At 44.5% G+C, this 26,635-nt stretch overlaps 1 protein-coding gene across 3 annotated transcripts; it reads right to left on the bottom strand.

Moving 5' to 3' along the window:
* Positions 1–16,903: 16,903 nt before the first annotated feature.
* cyb561a3a (cytochrome b561 family, member A3a) lies at positions 16,904–23,337 on the bottom strand. Of its 3 annotated transcripts, XM_032579496.1 has the most exons (7): positions 23,183–23,337; positions 22,737–22,880; positions 22,198–22,384; positions 18,324–18,532; positions 18,074–18,228; positions 17,830–17,986; positions 16,904–17,089 (listed from the first exon to the last, which is right to left on the bottom strand). In XM_032579496.1, exons 2-7 carry the CDS (start codon positions 22,875–22,877, stop codon positions 17,066–17,068), a joined length of 873 nt encoding a protein of 290 aa, XP_032435387.1. In that variant the 5' UTR covers positions 22,878–22,880; positions 23,183–23,337; the 3' UTR covers positions 16,904–17,065. The 3 variants fall into 3 exon arrangements, with proteins under 3 accessions (XP_032435387.1, XP_032435389.1, XP_032435388.1); XM_032579498.1 differs by lacking the exon at positions 22,737–22,880 and having other exon boundaries at positions 23,183–23,315; XM_032579497.1 differs by lacking the exon at positions 23,183–23,337 and having other exon boundaries at positions 22,604–22,880.
* Between the last annotated feature and the right edge of the window lie 3,298 nt (positions 23,338–26,635).

Raw genomic sequence — 26,635 nt, 5'->3', positions numbered from 1 at the left:
TCCAAGGAAAAAAATAGCACTTCCTGTTCTGAGGGGGCGGGGCTTAGATGACGTCATAATCTGATGACATAGAATTTTCAGGTATCACACCAGCATCACTCAAGCCAAGTTTGGTGCAGCTCGGTCGAAACATGTGGAATCTAGAAGCAAACGTATGGCATCGGCGTTACAGGTCACTTCGCCACGCCGCCACGCCCAGCTGCTATCTCAAAGCCGGTCAGGGTTGGAAACCTCAACACACCAACATGTCTTCTGTCTCTGGACACAGGTTCATGTTGATTAGGTCAAAGGGCTAAGATAGCGACCGTTCACAGTAAAACATGACACTTCCTGTTCTCAGGGGGCGTGGCCTAAGCGATGTCATCATTTCACCACAGGGTATTTTAGGACACCTATTGTTGATCAATAACTGAAAATTTGGTGTCTCTGTGAGTTTCTGTGCAGGATATATAAGAGTTTCGTGTTTCATGGCGAGTAGGTGAACTTTGACCCCTGGTAACCCCCCTTCAGCAAGCTCATACAGTCACCAATTTGATAACTTTAAATCAGACATGCCTTATGATCAGACTGACCGAGTTTGAAGCCGATCAATCGAAATCCCTAGGAGGAGTTCGATCAAATACGAATGCTGTAAACGTCAAAATCGAGGTCAAATGAAATTCAATCTAAAATGGCCGACTTCCTGTTGGGTTTAGAGCATAGCTCTAAGAGACTTTTTTGTACGTCTCGACAAAATACACATGTGTACCAAGTTTCGTAATTCTAGGTTTAAGCATGGCTTGGGGCTGTTCATTTAAAATACTCTAGGGGTCGCTATAGAGAAATTAGGCCACGCCCACCAAATTTTGTTATGAATTCCTGTCGGTGAGTGGATAAGGATCCATCCTAGTGAGTTTGGAGCAGCTGGGCCCGAAATTGTGGAATTCAGAGCCAAACGTATGGCAACGGCGTTACAGGTCACTTCGCCACGCCGCCACGCCCACCTGCTATGTCAAAGCCGGTCAGGGTTGGAATCCTAAACACACCAACATGTCTTCTGTCTCTGGACACAGTTTCATATTGATGAGGTCAAAGGGCTAAGATAGCGACCGTTCACAGTAAAACATGACACTTCCTGTTCTCAGGGGGCGTGGCCTAAGTGATGTCATCATTTGATCATAGGGTATTGTAGGGCACCCGATGACGATCAATCACTGAAAGTTTGGTCCCTCTATGTGTTTTTGTATAGGAAATATAAGAGTTTCGTGTTTCATGGCGAGTAGGTGAACTTTGACCCCTGCTAACCCCCCTTCAACATGCTCCAAAACTCACCAATTTGATAACTTTAAATCAAACATGCCTTATGATCAGACTGACCAAGTTTGAAGTCGATCAATCGAAATCCCTAGGAGGAGTTCGATCAAATACGAAGGCTGTAAACGTCAAAATCGAGGTAAAAAATGGACGTTCAATACAAAATGGCCGACTTCCTGTGATAGTTGGCTTATAACATTAAATGTAAGTTCTGAGTCTTTTGGTGAGCTCTACATGTGTACCAAATTTCATGTCTCTACGATGAAGTACGTTCATACCATTGTGTCAACAGAAAATTGCTAGTTGCCGCCGTTCAGCAATTTTTTTTGCGATTTTTGCGACAACCTTAAAATTCAAAATTTTTAAATTTTCTAGTCGCCACCGCCAAGTTTGGTGAGTTTTTGAATATGATAAAGCCCCCAAAAAGGCGCCTCTTTGGGGGGGCAGAATCGTAATAATAATTAAAGCTGCAAGCAGCCTCGGGCGGCCCTCGCAGCAAGCGCCGCTCCGGCCTATTGGCCACCGTGGGGGTTCCAGCCACCGCAGAAGCTCTCGCACGATTTCCAGAGCCGCAGCCAACTCCCCACCGCAGAAGCTCTGCCGCAGTTTCCAGCACCGCCGCCCGCTAGCCGCCGCAGAAGCTGTCGCGCATTTTCCACGCCCGTCCACCGGGCGACACGCGTGAATGCGTTCGGCGGCGCTCCCCGACGACTGTCAAAAAATCTGGTGCAGATCGGTCGATGCGTCGAGGAGATACAGCCGATGTATTAACTTAGGGGGCGCAGTGGAGCCAAATTACATCTCAATCCCGTTGGGCTCTTTAGAGGTGAACAAAGGTCATACATATCCAGTTTGGAGCCAATCGGATGATCCATGCTTGAATTAGAGCCAAACGTATGAATATGGCGAGGGACTGATATTCGCCATTTGGCCACGCCCACACGGTTCAGCCAGCAGCGAGCAATGACAGAGCTCATCATCCGAATCATCTTGATTAGGTCAAGAGAGCCATAAACGGAGCTTTCCAAGGAAAAAAACGGCACTTCCGGTTCCGAGGGGGCGGGGCTTAGATGACGTCATAATGTGATGACGTAGGATCGACGGGCAAGCCTCCAGGATCACTCAGGCCAAGTTTGATGCAGCTCGGTCAAAATATGTGGAATGTAGAGGCAAACGTATACGAACGGCGTTGCCGCCATTGAAAACTCTTGGCACTTTAAAGCAAGCGAGACCAACTTCCTATCTGTCATCCAACACAGAATCACCTTGATTAGGTCAAGAGAGCCATAAACAGAGCTTTCCAAGGAAAAAAACGGCACTTCCGGTTCCGAGGGGGCGGGGCTTAGATGACGTCATAATGTGATGACGTAGGATTGACGGGCAAGCCTCCAGGATCACTCAGGCCAAGTTTGATGCAGCTCGGTCAAAATATGTGGAATGTAGAGGCAAACGTATACGAACGGCGTTGCCGCCATTGAAAACTCTTGGCACTTTAAAGCAAGCGAGACCAACTTCCTATCTGTCATCCAACACAGAATCACCTTGATTAGGTCAAGAGAGCCATAGATGAAAGTTTCCAAGGAAAAAAATAGCACTTCCTGTTCTGAGGGGGCGGGGCTTAGATGACGTCATAATCTGATGACATAGAATTTTCAGGTATCACACCAGCATCACTCAAGCCAAGTTTGGTGCAGCTCGGTCGAAACATGTGGAATCTAGAAGCAAAAGTATGGCATCGGCGTTACAGGTCACTTCGCCACGCCGCCACGCCCAGCTGCTATCTCAAAGCCGGTCAGGGTTGGAATCCTCAACACACCAACATGTCTTCTGTGTCTGGACACAGTTTCATGTTGATTAGGTCAAAGGGCTAAGAGAGCGACCGTTCACAGTAAAACATGACACTTCCTGTTCTCAGGGGGCGTGGCCTACGTGATGTCATCATTTGACCATATGGTATTGTAGGCCACCTGATGACGATCAATCACTGAAAGTTTGGAGTCTCTGTGAGTTTTTGTGTTAGAAATACCAATTTTTCATTTTTTCCTGTGTATTACAAAATCGAAGAATTTCATCTGCAGGGCAATGCTGCCCTCTGGTGTCGAATTACTGAAATAATGAAACTATTTCAGTGGCCAGCAGAGGGCAGCATTGCCCTACAAACGACGAACATGTACTGTTTATTAAGTAATTACACAGAAGATCTCTCTAATTCATTCTGAGGGGGCGGGGCTTAGATGACGTCATAATATGATGACATAGCATTGTCAGGCATCACAACAGCATCACTGAGGCCAAGTTTGGTGCAGCTCGGTCGAAACATGTGGAATCTAGAAGCAAACGTATGGCATCGGCGTTACAGGTCACTTCGCCACGCCGCCACAGCCAGCTGCTTCATCGCAGCCGGTCAGGGCTTGAATCCACAACACACCAACATGTCTTCTGTCTCTGGACACAGTTTCATGTTGATTAGGTCAAAGGGCTAAGATAGCGACCGTTCACAGTAAAACATGACACTTCCTGTTCTCAGGGGGCGTGGCCTAAGCGATGTCATAATTTCACCACAGGGTATTTTAGGACACCTATTGTTGATCAATAACTGAAAATTTGGTGTCTCTGTGAGTTTCTGTGCAGGATATATAAGAGTTTCGTGTTTCATGGCGAGTAGGTGAACTTTGACCCCTGGTAACCCCCCTTCAGCAAGCTCATACAGTCACCAATTTGATAACTTTAAATCAGACATGCCTTATGATCAGACTGACCGAGTTTGAAGCCGATCAATCGAAATCCCTAGGAGGAGTTCGATCAAATGCAAAGGCTGTAAACGTCAAAATCGAGGTCAAATGAAATTCAATCTAAAATGGCCGACTTCCTGTTGGGTTTAGAGCATGGCTCTAAGAGACTTTTTTGTACGTCCCGACAAGATACACATGTGTACCAAGTTTCGTAATTCTAGGTTTAAGCATGGCTTGGGGCTGTTCATTTAAAATACTCTAGGGGTCGCTATAGAGAAATTAGGCCACGCCCACCAGATTTTGTTATGAATTCCTGTCGGTGGGTGGATAAGGATCCATCCTAGTGAGTTTGGAGCAGCTGGGCCCGAAATTGTGGAATTCAGAGCCAAACGTATGGCAACGGCGTTACAGGTCACTTCGCCACGCCGCCACGCCCACCTGCTATGTCAAAGCCGGTCAGGGTTGGAATGCTCAACACACCAACATGTCTTCTGTCTCTGGACACAGTTTCATGTTGATTAGGTCAAAGGGCTAAGATAGCGACCATTCACAGTAAAACATGACACTTCCTGTTCTCAGGGGGCGTGGCCTAAGTGATGTCATCATTTGACCATAGGGTAGTGTAGGGCACCCGATGACGATCAATCACTGAAAGTTTGGTCCCTCTATGTGTTTTTGTATAGGAAATATAAGAGTTTCGTGTTTCATGGCGAGTAGGTGAACTTTGACCCCTGCTAACCCCCCTTCAACATGCTCCAAAACTCACCAATTTGATAACTTTAAATCAAACATGCCTTATGATCAGACTGACCGAGTTTGAAGCCGATCAATCGAAATCCCTAGGAGGAGTTCGATCAAATACGAAGGCTGTAAACGTCAAAATCGAGGAAAAAAATGGACGTTCAATACAAAATGGCCGACTTTCTGTGATAGTTGGCTTATAACATTAAATGTAAGTTCTGAGTCTTTTGGTGAGCTCTACAAGTGTACCAAATTTCATGTCTCTACGATGAAGTACGTTCATACCATTGTGTCAACAGAAAATTGCTAGTTGCTGCCGTTCAGCAATTTTTTTTGCGATTTTTGCGACAACCTTAAAATTCAAAATTTTTAAATTTTCTAGTTGCGACCGCCAAGTTTGGTGAGTTTTTGAATATGATAAAGCCCCCAAAAAGGCACACGAAGAGGTGGGAAGAATCGTAATAATAATAATAATAAACAGTACAGATACAATAGGCCTTCGCAGCGCTTTGCTGCTCGGGCCTAATTAAAGCTGCAAGCAGCCTCGGGCGGCCCTCGCAGCAAGCGCCGCTCCGGCCTATTGGCCACCGCGGGGGTTCCAGCCACCGCAGAAGCTCTCGCGCGATTTCCAGAGCCGCAGCCCGCTCCCCACCGCAGAAGCTCTGCCGCAGTTTCCAGCACCGCCGCCCGCCAGCCGCCGCAGAAGCTGTCGCGCGTTTTCCCTGCCCGTCCACCGGGCGACACGCGTGAATGCGTTCGGCGGCGCTCCCCGACGACTGTCGAAAAATCTGGTGCAGATCGGTCGATGCGTCGAGGAGATACAGCCGATGAATTAACTTAGGGGGCGCAGTGGAGTCAAATTACATCTCAAACCCGTTGGGCTCTTTAGAGGTGAACAAAGGTCATACATATCCATTTTGGCGCCAATCGGATGATCCATGTGTGAATTAGAGCCAAACGTATGTATATGGCGAGGGACTGATATTCGCCATTTGGCCACGCCCACACGGTTCAGCCAGCAGCGAGCATTGACAGAGTTTATCATCCGAATCATCTTGATTAGGTCAAGAGAGCCATAAACGGAGCTTTCTAAGTAAAAAAACGGCACTTCCTGTTCTGAGGGGGCGGGGCTTAGATGACGTCATAATATGATGACATAGGGTCGTCAAGGATCCCACCAGGGTCACTCGTGCAAAGTTTGGTGCAGAAGCTATCGACCGTTCACAGTAAAATACAAGACTTCCTGTTGTCAGAGGGCGTGGCCTACGTGATGTCATCATTTGACCATTGGATATTATTCTACACCCGAGGATGATCAATAACTCAAACTTTGGTGTCTCTGTCAGTTTTTGTGTTAGAATTACAAATTATTTAATTTTTTCCTCTATAATTCAACATTGAACTGTCATTCCGTAGGGCAATGCTGCCCTCTGGTGTCGAATTACTGAAATTACTGAAATAGTTTCATTATTTCAGTAATTCGACACCAGAGGGCAGCATTGCCCTACACATGACAAAGCCCTTTGTATTACACAGTCGATCAAAATTGAACTCTGTCATTCCGTAGGGCAATGCTGCCCTCTGGTGTCGAATTACTGAAATTACTGAAATAGTTTCATTATTTCAGTAATTCGACACCAGAGGGCAGCATTACCCTACACATGACAAAGCCCTTTGTATTACACAGTCGATCACAGGGGATCTTTGAGCCTTGCTAACCCCCCTTCAACATGCTCCAAAACTCACCAATTTCATAACTTTAAATCAGACATGCCTTATGATCAGGCTGACCAAGTTTGAAGTCGATCAATCGAAATCCCTAGGAGGAGTTCGATCAAATACGAATGCTGTAAACGTCAAAATCGAGGTCAAATGAACTTCAATCTAAAATGGCCGACTTCCTGTTGGGTTTAGAGCATGGCTCCAAGAGACTTTTTTGTACGTCCTGACAAGATACACATATGTACCAAGTTTCGTAATTCTAGGATAAAGCATGGCCTGGGGCTGATTTTTTGAAATATTCTAGGGGGCGATATAGAGAAATTAGGCCACGCCCACCAAATTTTGTTATGAAATCCTGTTGGCGGGTCAATAAGGATCCATCCTAGTGAGTTTGGAGCAGCTCACCCCGAAACTGTGGAATTCAGAGCCAAACGAAATTTGACGGCGTTCGCAACGCCGCCACGCCCACCTGCTTCATCGCAGCCGGTCGGGGTTGGAATCCACAACACACCAACATGTCTTCTGTCTCTGGACACAGTTTCATGTTGATTAGGTCAAAGGGCTAAGATAGCGACCGTTCACAGTAAAACATGACACTTCCTGTTCTCAGGGGGCGTGGCCTAAGTGATGTCATCATTTGACCATAGGGTAGTGTAGGGCACCCGATGACGATCAATCACTGAAAGTTTGGTCCCTCTATGTGTTTTTGTATAGGAAATATAAGAGTTTCGTGTTTCATGGCGAGTAGGTGAACTTTGACCCCTGCTAACCCCCCTTCAACATGCTCCAAAACTCACCAATTTGATAACTTTAAATCAAACATGCCTTATGATCAGACTGACCGAGTTTGAAGCCGATCAATCGAAATCCCTAGGAGGAGTTCGATCAAATACGAAGGCTGTAAACGTCAAAATCGAGGAAAAAAATGGACGTTCAATACAAAATGGCCGACTTTCTGTGATAGTTGGCTTATAACATTAAATGTAAGTTCTGAGTCTTTTGGTGAGCTCTACAAGTGTACCAAATTTCATGTCTCTACGATGAAGTACGTTCATACCATTGTGTCAACAGAAAATTGCTAGTTGCTGCCGTTCAGCAATTTTTTTTGCGATTTTTGCGACAACCTTAAAATTCAAAATTTTTCAATTTTCTAGTTGCGACCGCCAAGTTTGGTGAGTTTTTGAATATGATAAAGCCCCCAAAAAGGCACACGAAGAGGTGGGAAGAATCGTAATAATAATAATAAACAGTACAGATACAATAGGCCTTCGCAGCGCTTTGCTGCTCGGGCCTAATTAAAGCTGCAAGCAGCCTCGGGCGGCCCTCGCAGCAAGCGCCGCTCCGGCCTATTGGCCACCGTGGGGGTTCCAGCCACCGCAGAAGCTCTCGCACGATTTCCAGAGCCGCAGCCAACTCCCCACCGCAGAAGCTCTGCCGCAGTTTCCAGCACCGCCGCCCGCTAGCCGCCGCAGAAGCTGTCGCGCATTTTCCACGCCCGTCCACCGGGCGACACGCGTGAATGCGTTCGGCGGCGCTCCCCGACGACTGTCAAAAAATCTGGTGCAGATCGGTCGATGCGTCGAGGAGATACAGCCGATGTATTAACTTAGGGGGCGCAGTGGAGCCAAATTACATCTCAATCCCGTTGGGCTCTTTAGAGGTGAACAAAGGTCATACATATCCAGTTTGGAGCCAATCGGATGATCCATGCTTGAATTAGAGCCAAACGTATGAATATGGCGAGGGACTGATATTCGCCATTTGGCCACGCCCACACGGTTCAGCCAGCAGCGAGCAATGACAGAGCTCATCATCCGAATCATCTTGATTAGGTCAAGAGAGCCATAAACAGAGCTTTCCAAGGAAAAAAACGGCACTTCCGGTTCCGAGGGGGCGGGGCTTAGATGACGTCATAATGTGATGACGTAGGATCGACGGGCAAGCCTCCAGGATCACTCAGGCCAAGTTTGATGCAGCTCGGTCAAAATATGTGGAATGTAGAGGCAAACGTATACGAACGGCGTTGCCGCCATTGAAAACTCTTGGCACTTTAAAGCAAGCGAGACCAACTTCCTATCTGTCATCCAACACAGAATCACCTTGATTAGGTCAAGAGAGCCATAAACAGAGCTTTCCAAGGAAAAAAACGGCACTTCCGGTTCCGAGGGGGCGGGGCTTAGATGACGTCATAATGTGATGACGTAGGATTGACGGGCAAGCCTCCAGGATCACTCAGGCCAAGTTTGATGCAGCTCGGTCAAAATATGTGGAATGTAGAGGCAAACGTATACGAACGGCGTTGCCGCCATTGAAAACTCTTGGCACTTTAAAGCAAGCGAGACCAACTTCCTATCTGTCATCCAACACAGAATCACCTTGATTAGGTCAAGAGAGCCATAAACAGAGCTTTCCAAGGAAAAAAACGGCACTTCCGGTTCCGAGGGGGCGGGGCTTAGATGACGTCATAATGTGATGACGTAGGATTGACGGGCAAGCCTCCAGGATCACTCAGGCCAAGTTTGATGCAGCTCGGTCAAAATATGTGGAATGTAGAGGCAAACGTATACGAACGGCGTTGCCGCCATTGAAAACTCTTGGCACTTTAAAGCAAGCGAGACCAACTTCCTATCTGTCATCCAACACAGAATCACCTTGATTAGGTCAAGAGAGCCATAGATGAAAGTTTCCAAGGAAAAAAATAGCACTTCCTGTTCTGAGGGGGCGGGGCTTAGATGACGTCATAATCTGATGACATAGAATTTTCAGGTATCACACCAGCATCACTCAAGCCAAGTTTGGTGCAGCTCGGTCGAAACATGTGGAATCTAGAAGCAAACGTATGGCATCGGCGTTACAGGTCACTTCGCCACGCCGCCACGCCCAGCTGCTATCTCAAAGCCGGTCAGGGTTGGAATCCTCAACACACCAACATGTCTTCTGTGTCTGGACACAGTTTCATGTTGATTAGGTCAAAGGGCTAAGAGAGCGACCGCTCACAGTAAAACATGACACTTCCTGTTCTCAGGGGGCGTGGCTTAAGTGATGTCATCATTTCACCACAGGGTATTTTAGGACATCCGATGCCGATCAATCACTGAAAGTTTGGTCCCTCTATGTGTTTTTTTATAGGAAATATAAGAGTTTCGTGTTTCATGGCGAGTAGGTGAACTTTGACCCCTGCTAACCCCCCTTCAACATACTCCAAAACTCACCAATTTGATAACTTTAAATCAAACATGCCTTATGATCAGACTGACCGAGTTTGAAGTCGATCAATCGAAATCCCTAGGAGGAGTTCGATCAAATACGAAGGCTGTAAACGTCAAAATCGAGGAAAAAAATGGACGTTCAATACAAAATGGCCGACTTCCTGTGATAGTTGGCTAATAACATTAAATGTAAGTTCTGAGTCTTTTGGTGAGCTCTACAAGTGTACCAAATTTCATGTCTCTACGATGAAATACGTTCATAACATTGTGTCAACAGAAAATTGCTAGTTGCCGCCGTTGAGCAATTTTTTTTGCGATTTTTGCGACAACCTTAAAATTCAAAATTTTTAAATTTTCTAGTCGCGACCGCCAAGTTTGGTGAGTTTTTGAATATGATAAAGCCCCCAAAAAGGCGCCTCTTTGGGGGGGCAGAATCGTAATAATAATAATAATTAAAGCTGCAAGCAGCCTCGGGCGGCCCTCGCAGCAAGCGCCGCTCCGGCCTATTGGCCACCGCGGGGGTTCCGGCCACCGCAGAAGCTCTCGCACGATTTCCAGAGCCGCAGCCAACTCCCCACCGCAGAAGCTCCGCCGCAGTTTCCAGCACCGCCGCCCGCTAGCCACCGCAGAAGCTGTCGCGCATTTTCCACACCCGTCCACCAGGCGACACGCGTGAATGCGTTCGGCAGCGCTCCCCGACGACTGTCGAAAAATCTGGTGCAGATCGGTCGATGCGTCGAGGAGATACGGCCCATGTATTAACTTAGGGGGCGCAGTGGAGTCAAATTACATTTCAACCTAGTTGGGCTCTTTAGAGGTGAACAAAGGTCATGCATATCCAGTTTGGCGCCAATCGGATGATCCATGCGTGAATAAGAGCCAAACGTATGCATATGGCGAGGGACTGATATTCGCCATTTGGCCACGCCCACACGGTTCAGCCAGCAGCGAGCATTGACAGAGTTTATCATCCGAATCATCTTGATTAGGTCAAGAGAGCCATAAACAGAGCTTTGAAAGGAAAAAAAACGGCACTTCCTGTTTTGAGGGGGCGGGGCTTAGATGACGTCATAATATGATGACGTACGATCGTCCGGCATCCCACCAGGAACACTCATGCCAAATTTGGTGCAGCTCGGTCAAAATATGTGGAATGTAGAGGCAAACGTATACGAACGGCGTTGCCGCCATTGAAAACTCTTGGCGCTTTAAAGCAAGCGAGACCAACTTCCTATCTGTCATCCAACACAGAATCACCTTGATTAGGTCAAGAGAGCCATAAACAGAGCTTTCCAAGGAAAAAAACGGCACTTCCGGTTCCGAGGGGGCGGGGCTTAGATGACGTCATAATGTGATGACGTAGGATTGACGGGCAAGCCTCCAGGATCACTCAAGCCAAGTTTGGTGCAACTCGGTCGAAACATGTGGAATCTAGAAGCAAACGTATGGCATCGGCGTTACAGGTCACTTCGCCACGCCGCCACGCCCAGCTGCTATCTCAAAGTCGGTCGGGGTTGGAATCCTCAACACACCAACATGTCTTCTGTGTCTGGACACAGTTTCATGTTGATTAGGTCAAAGGGCTAAGATAGCGACCGTTCACAGTAAAACATGACACTTCCTGTTCTCAGGGGGCGTGGCCTAAGTGATGTCATCATTTGACCATTGGATATTATTGGACACTCGATTATGATCAATCACTGAACGTTTGGTGTCTCTGTGAATTTTTGTGTTAGAATTACAAATTATTTAATTTTTTCCTCCATTACAACATTGAACTTTCATTCCGTAGGGCAATGCTGCCCTCTGGTGTCGAATTACTGAAATAATGAAACTATTTCAGTGGGCAGCAGAGGGCAGCATTGCCCTACAAACAACGAACATGGACTGTTTATTATGTAATTACACAGAAGATCTCTCTAATTCATTCTAAGGGGGCGGGGCTTAGATGACGTCATAATATGATGACATAGCATTGTCAGGTATCACACCAGGATGAGTCAGGCCAAGTTTGGTGCAGCTCGGTCGAAACATGTGGAATCTAGAAGCAAACGTATGGCATCGGCGTTACAGTTCACTTCGCCACGCCGCCACACCCAGCTGCTTCATCGCAGCCGGTCAGGGCTTGAATCCACAACACACCAACATGTCTTCTGTCTCTGGACACAGTTTCATGTTGATTAGGTCAAAGGGCTAAGATAGCGACCGTTCACAGTAAAACATGACACTTCCTGTTCTCAGGGGGCGTGGCCTACTTAAAAAAATAATTTCACCACAGGGTATTTTAGGACACCCGATGACAATCAATCAATGAAAGTTTGGTCCCTCTCTGTGTTTTTGTATAGGAAATATAAGAGTTTCGTGTTTCATGGCGAGTAGGTGAACTTTGACCCCTGCTAACCCCCCTTCAACAAGCTCATGCAGTCACCAATTTGATAACTTTAAATCAAACATGCCTTATGATCAGACTGACCGAGTTTGAAGCCGATCAATCGAAATCCCTAGGAGGAGTTCGATCAAATGCAAAGGCTGTAAACGTCAAAGTCGAGGTCCAAAATGGACGTTCAATACAAAATGGCCGACTTCCTGTTGGGTTTCGACCATAGCTCTAATAGACTTTTTTGTACGTCCTGACAAGATACACATATGTACCAAGTTTCGTAATTCTAGGTTAAAGCATGGCTTGGGGCTGTTCATTTAAAATACTCTAGGGGTCGCTATAGATAAATTAGGCCACGCCCACCAAATATTGTTATGAATTCCTGTCGGTGGGTGGATAAGGATCCATCCTAGTGAGTTTGGAGCAGCTGGGCCCGAAATTGTGGAATTCAGAGCCAAACGTATGGCAACGGCGTTACAGGTCACTTCGCCACGCCGCCACGCCCACCTGCTATGTCAAAGCCGGTCGGGGTTGGAATGCTCAACACACCAACATGTCTTCTGTCTCTGGACACAGTTTCATGTTGATGAGGTCAAAGGGCTAAGATAGCGACCGTTCACAGTAAAACATGACACTTCCTGTTCTCAGGGGGCGTGGCCTAAGTGATGTCATCATTTCACCACAGGGTATTGTAGGGCACCCGATGACGATCAATCACTGAAAGTTTGGTCCCTCTATGTGTTTTTGTATAGGAAATATAAGAGTTTCGTGTTTCATGGCGAGTAGGTGAACTTTGACCCCTGCTAACCCCCCTTCAACATGCTCCAAAACTCACCAATTTGATAACTTTAAATCAAACATGCCTTATGATCAGACTGACCAAGTTTGAAGTCGATCAATCGAAATCCCTAGGAGGAGTTCGATCAAATACGAAGGCTGTAAACGTCAAAATCGAGGTAAAAAATGGACGTTCAATACAAAATGGCCGACTTCCTGTGATAGTTGGCTTATAACATTAAATGTAAGTTCTGAGTCTTTTGGTGAGCTCTACAAGTGTACCAAATTTCATGTCTCTACGATGAAGTACGTTCATACCATTGTGTCAACAGAAAATTGCTAGTTGCTGCCGTTCAGCAATTTTTTTTGCGATTTTTGCGACAACCTTAAAATTCAAAATTTTGAATTTTTCTAGTCGCGACCGCCAAGTTTGGTGAGTTTTTGAATATGATAAAGCCCCCAAAAAGGCGCCTCTTTGGGGGGGCAGAATCGTAATAATAATAAGAAACAGTACAGAAACAATAGGCCTTCGCAGCGCTTTGCTGCTCGGGCCTAATTAAAGCTGCAAGCAGCCTCGGGCGGCCCTCGCAGCAAGCGCCGCTCCGGCCTATTGGCCACCGCGGGGGTTCCGGCCACCGCAGAAGCTCTCGCGCGTTTTCCAGAGCCGCAGCCCGCTCCCCACCGCAGAAGCTCTGCCGCAGTTTCCAGCATCGCCGCCCGCTAGCCGCCGCAGAAGCTGTCGCGCATTTTCCCCGCCCGTCCACCGGGCGACAGGCGTGAATGCGTTCGGCGGCGCTCCCCGACGACTGTCCAAAAATCTGGTGCAGATCGGTCGATGCGTCGAGGAGATACGGCCGATGTATTAACTTAGGGGGCGCAGTGGAGTCAAATTACATCTCAAACCCGTCGGGCTCTTTAGAGGTGAACAAAGGTCATACATATCCAGTTTGGCGCCAATCGGATGATCCATGTGTGAATTAGAGCCAAACGTATGAATATGGCGAGGGACTGATATTCGCCGTTTGGCCACGCCCGCACGGTTCAGCCAGAAGCGAGCAATGACAGAGCTCATCATCCGAATCATCTTGATTAGGTCAAGAGAGCCATAAACGGAGCTTTCCAAGGAAAAAAACGGCACTTCCGGTTCCGAGGGGGCGGGGCTTAGATGACGTCATAATATGATGACGTAGGATCGACGGCAATCCCACCAGGATCACTCAGGCCAAGTTTGATGCAGCTCGGTCAAAATATGTGGAATGTAGAGGCAAACGTATACCAACGGCGTTGCCGCCATTGAAAACTCTTGGCACTTTAAAGCAAGCGAGACCAACTTCCTATCTGTCATCCAACACAGAATCACCTTGATTAGGTCAAGAGAGCCATAGATGAAAGTTTCCAAGGAAAAAAATAGCACTTCCTGTTGTGAGGGGGCGGGGCTTAGATGACGTCATAATATGATGACATAGTATTGTCAGGCATCACAACAGGATGAGTCAGGCCAAGTTTGGTGCAGCTCGGTCGAAACATGTGGAATCTAGAAGCAAACGTATGGCATCGGCGTTACAGGTCACTTCGCCATGCAGCCGCACCCAGCTGCTTCATCGCAGCCGGTCAGGGCTTGAATCCACAACACACCAACATGTCTTCTGTCTCTGGACACAGTTTCATGTTGATGAGGTCAAAGGGCTAAGATAGCGACCGTTCACAGTAAAACATGACACTTCCTGTTCTCAGGGGGCGTGGCCTAAGTGATGTCATCATTTGACCATAGGGTATTGTAGGGCACCCGATGACGATCAATCACTGAAAGTTTGGTCCCTCTATGTGTTTTTGTATAGGAAATATAAGAGTTTCGTGTTTCATGGCGTGTAGGTGAACTTTGACCCCTGGTAACCCCCCTTCAGCAATCTCAGACAGTCACCAATTTGATAACTTTAAATCAGACATGCCTTATGATCAGACTGACCGAGTTTGAAGCCGATCAATCGAAATCCCTAGGAGGAGTTCGATCAAATGCAAAGGCTGTAAACGTCAAACTCGAGGTCCAAAATGGACCTTCAATACAAAATGGCCGACTTCCTGTTGGGTTTCGACCATGGCTCTAATAGACTTTTTTGTACGTCCTGACAAGATACACATGTGTACCAAGTTTCGTAATTCTAGGTTAAAGCATGGCTTAGGGCTGTTCATTTAAAATACTCTAGGGGTCGCTATAGAGAAATTAGGCCACGCCCACCAAATTTTGTTATGAATTCCGGTCGGTGGGTGGATAAGGATCCATCCTAGTAAGTTTGGAGCAGCTGGGCCCGAAATTGTGGAATTCAGAGCCAAACGTATGGCAACGGCGTTACAGGTCACTTCGCCACGCCGCCACGCCCACCTGCTATGTCAAAGCCGGTCGGGGTTGGAATCCACAACACACCAACATGTCTTCTGTCTCTGGACACAGTTTCATGTTGATTAGGTCAAAGGGCTAAGATAGCGACCGTTCACAGTAAAACATGACACTTCCTGTTCTCAGGGGGCGTGGCCTAAGTGATGTCATCATTTGACCATAGGGTATTGTAGGGCACCCGATGCCGATCAATCACTGAAAGTTTGGTCCCTCTTTGTGTTTTTATATAGGAAATATAAGAGTTTCGTGTTTCATGGCGAGTAGGTGAACTTTGACCCCTGCTAACCCCCCTTCAACATGCTCCAAAACTCACCAATTTGATAACTTTAAATCAAACATGCCTTATGATCAGACTGACCGAGTTTGAAGTCGATCAATCGAAATCCCTAGGAGGAGTTCGATCAAATACGAAGGCTGTAAACGTCAAAATCGAGGTAAAAAATGGACGTTCAATACAAAATGGCCGACTTTCTGTGATAGTTGGCTTATAACATTAAATGTAAGTTCTGAGTCTTTTGGTGAGCTCTACAAGTGTACCAAATTTCATGTCTCTACGATGAAGTACGTTCATACCATTGTGTCAACAGAAAATTGCTAGTTGCCGCCGTTCAGCAATTTTTTTTGCGATTCTTGCGACAACCTTAAAATTCAAAATTTTTAAATTTTCTAGTTGCGACCGCCAAGTTTGGTGAGTTTTTGAATATGATAAAGCCCCCAAAAAGGCACACGAAGAGGGGGGCAGAATAATAATAAAACAGTACAGATACAATAGGCCTTCGCAGCGCTTTGCTGCTCGGGCCTAATAAGAAACAGTACAGAAACAATAGGCCTTCGCAGCGCTTTGCTGCTCGGGCCTAATAAGAAACAGTACAGAAACAATAGGCCTTCGCAGCGCTTTGCTGCTCGGGCCTAATAATAATAAGAAACAGTACAGAAACAATAGGCCTTCGCAGCGCTTTGCTGCTCGGGCCTAATAAACAGTACAGATACAATAGGCCTTCGCAGCGCTTTGCTGCTCGGGCCTAATAAGAAACAGTACAGAAACAATAGGCCTTCGCAGCGCTTTGCTGCTCGGGCCTAAATATGCTGTATCTGTCAGTAATCTGAGGAAATTTAAGTGGACTAATCTGATTATCAGCAAGAATGTCTTTAGTGGCTTAGTAGTGAAAATTGCTAAAGACTTGGGCCCCATAAGTAGCTGTGACAATATATACTCGTATGCCTATATTTGTGTTTATATTCACAACCTACATACATGTAGTGTACTTATGGAAATGACTTAAATCAAGACTAAAAACCCTCCTGTTCAGAGTTGCTCTTAAACCATAATAAATGGAACATTGACCAACATATCTGATGTGTATTGATGAGTTTGGTGATGGCACTCATCAAAATGTAATGTTTGATACAGTCAGCAATTGAGAAAATCAGTATCATGATTTTTTATGATATTGTATTTCTGTGTTTTTATGATTCTGAACTGCCTTGTTGCTGAAATGTTCTACACAAATAAACTTGATTGATTATGAAAGGCCTAACAATCCAGGTTAACGACTTAAAGAGCTGCATTCAACAGCATGGAGAGAAGTCATTTCTATAGGATGTTAGGGCAGGGGTGCAGTGTATCATGAGACAGATTAATCTGAGAAAGAAATCAGATGAAATTGTTTTATTTGGGTGAGTAAGCAATCTTAAATATAATACATATTTACATTGATAAGGTGATTATTTTTCAACTTTAAGCATCATCAGGAAACCAAATATTATGTTTTGACTGCCCTGATTTAGCAGTGAACTGGTTGCAGTTCCTCAACTTTTATTCATTTTCGTCTTGAAGTGGCTGGAAGATAAAATAAATCAGTGTTAATATTTTTTCATTTATTTATTTTAATTATGTTGAATATGCATATGTCTGGGTTCCCACTTTTACAAAATAAACATTTCACAATATCAAATAAAACTTAAAGCTGCAATATGCAACTTTGATCATTTTTTCTTATATATTTGTTGAAACTATTGCTATGTCATGACAGTATGGTGCAAGACATAATCTGTGGAAAAAAATTAGTTCCTCCATCTTCTCCCAGTGCTTCCTACAAACAACCAATCAGAGCGGGTCTTGGTGCTGTCAATCACCCTCTGCCTCCTGTGGCGCTGCTCATCCTCACTCTCTACCTTCTTCCCTTGCTCTCTGCTACACTGCAGCTAGCAGAGCTCAGGCTAATGAGCATGGCCATGATGATGGCGGATAAACAGTTTTCCTGTCATGGTAAGTTGTTTCTCTGTCATTAGCACATTTAGCAGCGAGTACATGAGAATTAACACCACTAAGCCACTCCTCCTGACTCTGATTGGTTGTTTTTCTTCAGGAGCCGAGCTTTTCTCCAGACAGCAATAGTAGCTCAGGGAGGAGGTGAAGGAGAGCGATCTTTTCAGAGATTATTTCTCAGTCACAACATGGTAACAGTTTTAACAAATATTTTAAAAACATCGTTTATAAAAGTTGCATATTGCAGCTTTAAGGACACTACAGTATAATTCGACTGAATCAAATCGGCTATTTTTTTCTCAGACATTCACCGTGTAAGCTATTTCCCCAGGTCTGGAGTCCGGTCTCTGCCATTTGATGTTGGACAGAATCTTGAGGACCACCAGGCCAAAGGCTATGACTAAAACCCCTAATGAGTTTCCTAACAAACCCTCAGGTGGAAGGCTGGAGTACGTGACGTTGCCTTTTCTGTGGAAAGAAGCAGATGTTAAGATTGAACATCGTGATGTTATGTTAAAGGTACAAAGTTTTAAAAGCAACACAAAGAGAACTCACAGGACAAAGAAGAGTTTCTCGTTGATGCCCGAGATGCAGGCGGCGGTGGTGAGCAGCAGGATGCTGCCGCCCAGCCACACGTGGACGGGTTTCAGGAGTTTACGGAGCAATACGGGAGAGCAGGGCAAGAGGAAGCCTGCGAACCCCACCCCCCACTGCCCAACGGCGGGTCAGGAAAGACAAAAAGAAAAAATACATTGACACTAATGAAAACGACAAGATATATTTTGTCCCGTTTGAAGCCAGGTACCTGAAGTGCAAACAGAATTATGGCTATGATTCCGATCCAGCTGTGTAACGAGTACAGGTTGGGAGTGTTCTTGGCGTTGTGGACGGCGAAGACGGCACAGAGTCCCAAGATGGACATGATCAGGGAGCCGAGCATCAGAGCGGCATGCAGCAGCTTCCAGGGGAGTTTGTTCTGACCCCAGGTCAGCGGCACGCGGTACACCACGGCTCCTGGAGACAGCACAAAAAACAAAAACAAAACACAGCCATAACTTTTAATAAGGATCATGCCTTTGCAGAGAACACTCCTCCAACGTACGCATCAGCCTCACCTGATGCTCGATGTGAACCTAACTAAAGGTTGAGTTATAGACTTGCTTTCAGAGGTTCATGTTGAGCTTACAGTGAGACCGATGTGAGCGCATGCATCTTTGTGAACAAAGAATAGTGTGTGCGTTTATCTTCTGCATTCTCAATACGTGTTCCAGCAGCGCTGTGTGGAATCAAACTTTATCAGGTAGAAAAGTGATTTCCTTTATTGTCTCACAGTGGGGAAGCGCCGCTGTGACAGAGGCAAAGAGACAGGCAGTCGAAGCATGTAGAGACACACAACATTTAAAATATACAAAAAAACCGATTTAACAACAACATCTAGTCATATTTTCATATTTCTTGTCAACTTTTAATATTCTAACCCTGAAACCAGGTGGGCAGCTGGTGGACTTTCTTAACCCACTCACCATCTGGGTCACCTTTTCTGGAAGAGACTTAATTGTGTTTATGTAAAAAGCTGTTGCTGAAACATGGACATTTTTATTCACACTGACATGTACAAACAGTATGAATGCGTTCATTCCTTTTTTCTCCATCTGCATACCAATAGACGAGACTTTGTGACAGTTTACTGGCATGAAATAGACAGCAGAAAATCTTTGTCTTCCCTTTTCTTCCAAACTACTGAGCTTGGTTGGTCATGTCTAAGTCGGTCGCAATGAGCAATTAACCGCATTATAAATTAAAATTCATTCAATTTCCATTCTTATAATTAATTGATTGGTTTTTCAAAATAACTTATTTAATTCGTCCACACACAGACCTATTGTATTTTAATATTTTATGAATGGCAGCTTTGTTTACAGAGATACAATCTATTTTAGTCATTGTTTCCTATATGTGTATTTTTTTATTACCATTTCATTTATTATTTTTTGTTGTTGTTTTATCTTTGGATATTTAAAATGTCTTCCAGTTCCAGTGTTGAGTGTACTTCACAAAAATAAAGTTTACTGGGCAAAATTGCACCATCTTGTCAATTACTTGAAAATAGTCTCAAAAAATATCATTTACAACAACAATTACTCTGAGAATTTATTGTTCAGCAAAATTAGCTATTGTGACAGGCCTAGTCATGTGTTCCCTATGTGTCTGACAGAAGAGTCACTTCAAATCAATTCAGCTGACTTGAGTAAAAACAGCCAGGAGACAATTTTGTTCCGACCGAGCTGACTGACCACAGCAACACTGATCCAGCTCCTGAAGGTAAATGGTAACGTCATGCTCCGAACTCAATCAGAGGCTAAACAAATGGCCAATCTATAACTGACACAGAGGTCGTGTTTCAACACAAGTTGTATAAAATAAACAATTTGGGTCTGGAGCTTTAATAGAACCAAGCTAGCTAGCTGGAGCTACATCACACAGCAAAAACCCAGCACGAGTTTCTTGTCGGTGAAATTCCGGGTTCATTAATATGGAGGAAGGTAGTGTGTGTAGACGAAAAGCCACAGCTTATTGTTTAAATAAGCGTACTCCAATAATAAGTCAACACGCAGGAGTCATTAAGCGCTGCAGGCAAGAATCAGTCAGACAAGAAAAAGTCTGATTTCACTCAAGAAGCTGAGTGGGTTACAGATTCAGCAGCTACTGTTTCACATGTACTTTTCACTTCAAGTACAATCGTGTGCTGAAGATGTAGTGACACCAAGAAGGTGTAAATATAGGTATTCCCCTAAGAAAGCCAAAACCTCACTTTTACTTCCTTAAACATACATGTTTGAGGTTTATCAACATTTTTGGATTAACTAACAGCATTGTAGTTGGTGATTAATAAAGACAATTCTCAAAAATAAGTCATATAATGATTAGACACACAGTATACAGAGAGAGGCATTGCCAGTTGTAAGACCACTCATTATTAAATCTCAGGAGGTTTAACAGTTTAAAATATGTAATGTAAAATATGACAAGAACAAGTTTTGTTCTTGTCATATTTCAGATATTTTGTTTCAATTCGGAACATGAATACAATCTACTGATCAAACTCTGTGGAAATAATGATTTTGTTCTTTTGGTAGCAATACATATATGAACAGTTTTGTGTTATGGTAATTTCTATGGAAATATGAAGACTTTTGTGTGATTTCATTGGGGAGCTAATAATTCTAACCTTAACTATATTCCAGTGATCCTGTCAGTCCAGCATAACTTTATCCCAAGTCATATTTTTTTAAGCTGAAACAATGGCTTTAGTATTTTGTGGAAATTAACATGCATTCAACTGTAACAAGAGATTAGTTCCCCTGGCTTTATGGTTGAATAGACCTGTAAGCGTACTTCCTGCTCCGTACTGGTGTTACCCACATGATTCGCTTTGAGCTAAATTGTACCAACTATTGTCATCAATCAAATAATCAAATCAGCCATGTTCCACAGATAACAACCAGCTACACTCACTGAATCAGTATTTGATGTCACGGCCACCATGATGCTAAGGAAAATGTTAACATTATCCATCTCTGGTATTAAAACCCTCAGTCCTTCTCTGCTTCCCCAAATCCCTGGAAACCCAAAGTCTTTGGAGGACCTGGAGACTGCAGGTTCTCCAGTCTTTCTTAAGCTATCTATTGGACCATAGATCGTTTCCTCAGTCAGATCTATTCTGCTTTGGCATAGTCCCTTTTACCTGACCATTTCCAGATTAAGATTTTACTTGGAAACCCAGTTAAAACATAGCTTTGAATCATCCACAAAGCAGGAACTGAAACTGAAGAGCTAACCCAGTGTTGTCACTACAACCTAGCCAAATTGGATCCTTACACACTTCCTCCTTCTGTCAAAGAAGTAGTTTTGAAAGCAAAAAAAAAAAAAAGTACAGTTTAATATGGCTAACAGTGGTATTTTTGTACCAAAAAGACGCCACCAAGTTTCGGAGAAAAAACATTTGCTGCCACGCAATTTCCGATTGTGTTCTTCAAGGCTCCTTCTTTGGGACCAACACTTTTAAAAGTCGTTTCCCCGACTAGGGATTTTGTTCAAGAAGCAAAATATTCAACATAACTGGAGCAGTGGTAAAACGCAGGACATCTGTCGCTGAGCACTGCCAATCCGCTGGCTGCAAGAAGTTTACTAGACCTTTCCCTCTGCTAAAAATCTGAGAGTTCCTGAATGTCACAGTCATAACGTAGAAATAAAACAAGTTTAATTTTAGGTTAATGTTTAACCAGTATGACACTGTAAAACTAACTTTATATCAGCATAATGCCTGTGTGCAAGTGTTAATACTCTATAAAGGTCAACGCTAGCAGAAGTGCTAACTTCCTATTGTTAATATTGACTGAATGGCTGACCACATGGTTCCATAGTAAGAGAGATTATCGACCCACACTGTAAAACAGGATGGATGGTACAGGTTCTGCATTTGTGGGGATCACCATCACTGAGGAGTTTCACCAATAAGTTGTACCACATAACACCTGATACTCACATGACGCACCATCCCAATACAAAACCCATAAGCGTACCGACTACTCAAATACACCTACAGCATCAAAAGAAGAAACAGAAGTGAGACAGAGAAATGAAACTCTGCACAATCCAAAACTGTGAAGTTCACCTACCGTAGCCATACAGAACCACAAGACCCGTCACCATCAGCACCGGGTGCCAGTTGAACTGGAGGCCGGAGCCGTCCCAGGCAAAGCCGCCCCTCCACCGTTTGTTCCACACGCACACACACGCCACGCAGGCCAGCCCCAGAGCCAAGCACAGCAGGTAGCACAGGTAGAACGTCACAGTGGACCTCATCTGAAAGGCAGAGCAGAGGAAGAACGATGTGAATCACATTTCACCTCGCAGTTTCTGAGTTTGCAGCAGTTAAAAACGGTCAAAGAAGTTTAATGTTGGAGCTGTTTTTCAGAAACAAGCACAGATGTGTCAGAAGTCCTCAAAAAGCAGTCCCCTCCCAGGTTGTGGTAAACAAATCAGTTCCTCCATTAGAGTTAAGAGTCAGAGGGACGACCTTACCTCGACAACAGCCACTGGGTTGTCTGATAGCAGTGCGCGCACACCACACTACTGTACCATCCGCGAACTTAGCTCCACATTATGTAGGAGTTACTGTAGTCCCTCCCCGCCCTGAGTATGCTCAGACACTCACAAAGCCAGTCGGGGTCGTTTCGTTTTTCTGCGGCGGAGTTTCGTTTTCAGCCTCTGCGCTGAGGCTGACGAGGGGGAAACGATCAAAGACGGTGGGGAACGAGCCGGGGCTGTCGGGAGATGGAGTATCACTCCGCTCCATCTTCTGCCCTCGCGGCGCGAGACAGGTGGCAGATGGAAAGATAATGAGAAAAGAGCACCGTGTTTTTAGAAACACAGAAACCACTCCACTTTAATATAATAAATTATTAGTCGAAAAATAATGCTTCTAGGAATGAACTCTTGCTATAAAGCTTCCAAGCAAACAGAAAACACGGAGACAGGCGCTTCAGTGGAAGATCTGTGTTAATATTTAACCTCTGGCTGCGCGTCGTCTTATCGACGTACCAGGCGCGAGGCGACCTCGAATTTTCCAGTTTTCCAAATTAAAGTTAATAAAAGACTAACCTTAAAACCGCTTCACTGTGTATCATTTATAGACACATTGGCCAGCTGGCAATCAAAAGGGGTGAAGAATTAAGTCCAGGTGTGAAAGAAACAGGTGGACTACTTTCATTTCAGGGGGAAAAAAAACAAACAAAACTCGCCTTTCCCGTTTCCGTATTGCCAGCGCAAGTTATTGTGGGAAGTGTGGTTTTATCTACCGTAGGCTGGTCGGACAACCTGACCTGCTGCATACTTTATCTAAATCTGAGTTTATTTATAAAATTCAAGGCCTGAGCTGCAGCCCTCCAGTCTGCACTGTTCGAATTAAAATGATTCATTATGTAAATAAATCAAACAGTGGACCATCAGAATACTAGTGTTATTATAAAGCAATAGGAAGGAAGGCAGTTGAACATGTTGAATGAGTGTATCCTGCTGCGCTGGGATCTCTGTGAACTCTCAGAGAACATTTCTCTGTCGCCTTTCAGCTCCACCTGGAGGTAATGTTACGTAACTATCTAATACTAAAGTCAAAGATATTTCCATATCAACAGTAGCCGGCCAAAGTGCGTTACGGGGTGAGTGTTTAATAAAATATGAATAAATATAAAGTTGATAACACAAAAACAAGTTAAAAAACCTAAGTTTAATCAAACAACACCTGTGGATCTTCGGAGAAGTTATTTTCATTTAACAAAATAGCTTAAGCTCTGCCAGATTGTAAAGAGACAGAGACCCTGTTTCAACGCGGAAGGATCAGCATGGGACTGGCTCAATGTTCACACCTATTTCACAGGACATGCTGTGTAAAGACAGAGAGGTTCTCCTCTGACACTAACCCCAAGGCTTCTGGGCCCACTATTATTTTTCTTTTATATTAATCCACTTGTTGGCATTATCCTTCCTTTTCTGATAATTCCTGTAACATCTATGTCAATGACATCCAGCTGTATTTCTGGTTTAGAGCGCAGGACTAGTTCCACGGGCAGATTATTTCACTTATAAAAAGAAATTTTTCCTATTAGTAAAATAATATACCAAATTAACTGACACCTTTTCATCAATATTAAGGAATTATTGACTTAAAACAAGCTCCTTTATCTTACTGACGTGTAACATGTAACTTAGTTTTGTCTTATTTCAAGGGTACTATCTTTGTACAAGAAACTAGACCACACATACTTAGTAAGACTCTGTGCTTTTGCAACGCAGCAGCCCAGTTCTCAAAACTCCACCCCTCTCAGAACCCCGCTGAAACCGACACCAGACTTATTGAGTTGTGGGATGAATTCAGTCCTGGAGCAGAGTACAAAGTGGAGGCCTGAATCTGGGATGTTGATCTGTTGTCGGTAAGCAGAAGGCCGACTCTGCAAATCAAGCATCCGCCAACTTCCTTTCACCCCGAGAAAATCATCATGAATTCTGTCACAGCTACCTTCTACATTCCACTATTTATCCCCAGCAGGGTTTCACATCAGTCTAACAAACTCAGCCTGCGCCGGAGACATCGGCTCCTTTTTCTGGGGACAGAGAGTAATACTATTCAACCTCTTAAAGCTCCGTGTTTTAGAGTCCTAAATTTTAATCTGGTTATTCCTCAAGTTTCGCAGAAGAGCCCTGAGGCTGGAAATGGGAGAGTGCAACCTCTTTACCCCCTCTTCATCACTGATTAACAGCTGTTTTATCCCCGTCTTCCTTGGCCTGAATGGAGAGATCATGGCCGCCTCCATCACAATCAGCTGCTATTCATACGGCATCGCTCAGAAGTACCCAGCAACCTTCAGAAGCGGCACTTCTCCCGGTGTGGGGAGAACTGTGAGAGGTAATCAAGAGCAAATCGAATTTATTCTTGATGCATGCATGTAGGCACAATAGTTAGGAAAATGGAATTTGAAACTGGTTTGTGTGTGTGTAGCACAGCAGTAACAGTGCCCTGATATGTTACTGCTTTTGTCTTGTAGCCACAGGAAACAACTTCAGAGTGATTTCATCAAAGGAACCAACTGCAGTCTGCACCCTTGATTTAATCCCAGAGGTCCGATTGGCTCCTCGGTTCACACTCCCAGGGTTTTGGGTTTTTGCCCTCAGATGCATGGAGATGCAGACAGCTGAGTCGAGGGGCAAGGAGTCGTTTTGAGGGTTTCATTATTGCGAATGAAGACTTTAGAGAGGCAGCTGGGCTTCTTCAGGCCCACTAATCACAGGAAACTGCAGTCTGACTAAGAAACACAGCAATGGAAAATGATTTTAGCGCCAAACCAATTATGCTTTATGGCCACTTGGGGGCGCAGCAGCATGGTGGAAACAACCACGCTTCAGCTGTCGGGCAGCGTATCGATGGAGAAAAGCAGAGTGACGTAAACCTTTTAAAACGATCCCGGTATTCTGATGACTGAAATTCAAAAGTGCTGTAGTACTACCGTTTCATACCGGATCACTTACAGCACCGACGTAAACTCTATAAAATGAACGTTCTCTATCGTGGTATCACCCATGGAAGGATTTTTTTTTAAAATTATTTAAATGGGTTCATTTTTCTGAGGGTTATACAGTGAGGGTGTTGTGATTTTAGTAATTTCATGTTTATAAGAGCGACATTCTGTTGTCCTTTCATCCAGGCGGACAATAAAACACGTTTTAATAGAAGTTGCTGCTTTGACATGATCGCAGCACTGTAAAAACATGTCTACGCAAATCCTCAATAAAACATAAAATATTTGAAAATCAGAAAGTGAATCACAGCAACGTCATCAGCCGGTGTGACGCTGAACGGACGCGGTGACGGACTGAACCATTGTTCTAACAGTGGCGGGGGTGGACACAAAAATTCATTCTAGTTTTTTTTTTTTTTTTAATTAGATGTATGGCAGATTTATTTCATGCTTTGTTTCTATTTCCTTTTCATATTGATATTGTCTAAATACAAAGGTTTCTTCTATGATTTCTTCTATGACGCCTTTTTTGTAGGCAGCTTAAACACTGAAAAAGAAGAAAAACTTGATCCAGAGGAATCCACCAAAAACACTCCCACCAAGGAAAATGGCAAAGTTGTTCTACCTGGAATGACACTATTTTTGGAATAAACACAAGAAAATAGCTTTCTTGATGCACTCCATGCAAAACCTGGAATAAAGAGATTTAAAAAAGAAAACTGAAAAGAACTGCTTATGGCATCAGCGTGACTCCGCCACAGCAATGTATAGCCTGAATATTCAATGTCAAGCACATTTATATTTGATGTAATGAAGTATAATGTGGGCCCTGAGCCGCCGCGCGCTACACCCTTATTACAAGCGAACCAAATCACCTTTCTTGAGCGGTAATTTGGCTGCTACGGCGGACAGCCGCGACGGAACGCTTAATAATATTCTCAGACAACATTAGTTTGATGAATGAGAGTCAGAAGGCTGATTTGTTACAGCGGAGGCGTCATTTAACAGAAGGATAGTGTGACACCTCTATTAAAGACCGGGA

Source organism: Xiphophorus hellerii, chromosome 12, assembly GCF_003331165.1.
Source record: "Xiphophorus hellerii strain 12219 chromosome 12, Xiphophorus_hellerii-4.1, whole genome shotgun sequence".
Lineage (NCBI taxonomy): Eukaryota > Metazoa > Chordata > Actinopteri > Cyprinodontiformes > Poeciliidae > Xiphophorus > Xiphophorus hellerii.
Note: the sequence above shows the minus strand (reverse complement) of the source record. Positions and strands in the feature narration are given on the sequence as shown.

Excerpts from the sequence above, each read along its gene's own strand:
- cyb561a3a (XM_032579496.1), bottom strand. The coding sequence starts at position 22,877 with ATGGAGCGGAGTGATACTCCATCTCCCGACAGCCCCGGCTCGTTCCCC. Across the intron at positions 18,533-22,197 it reads TGTGGTTCTGTATGGCTACG|GAGCCGTGGTGTACCGCGTG; the intron begins GTAGGTGAACTT and ends TGCTGTCTCCAG. Across the intron at positions 18,229-18,323 it reads TAATTCTGTTTGCACTTCAG|TGGGGGGTGGGGTTCGCAGG; the intron begins GTACCTGGCTTC and ends GCCGTTGGGCAG.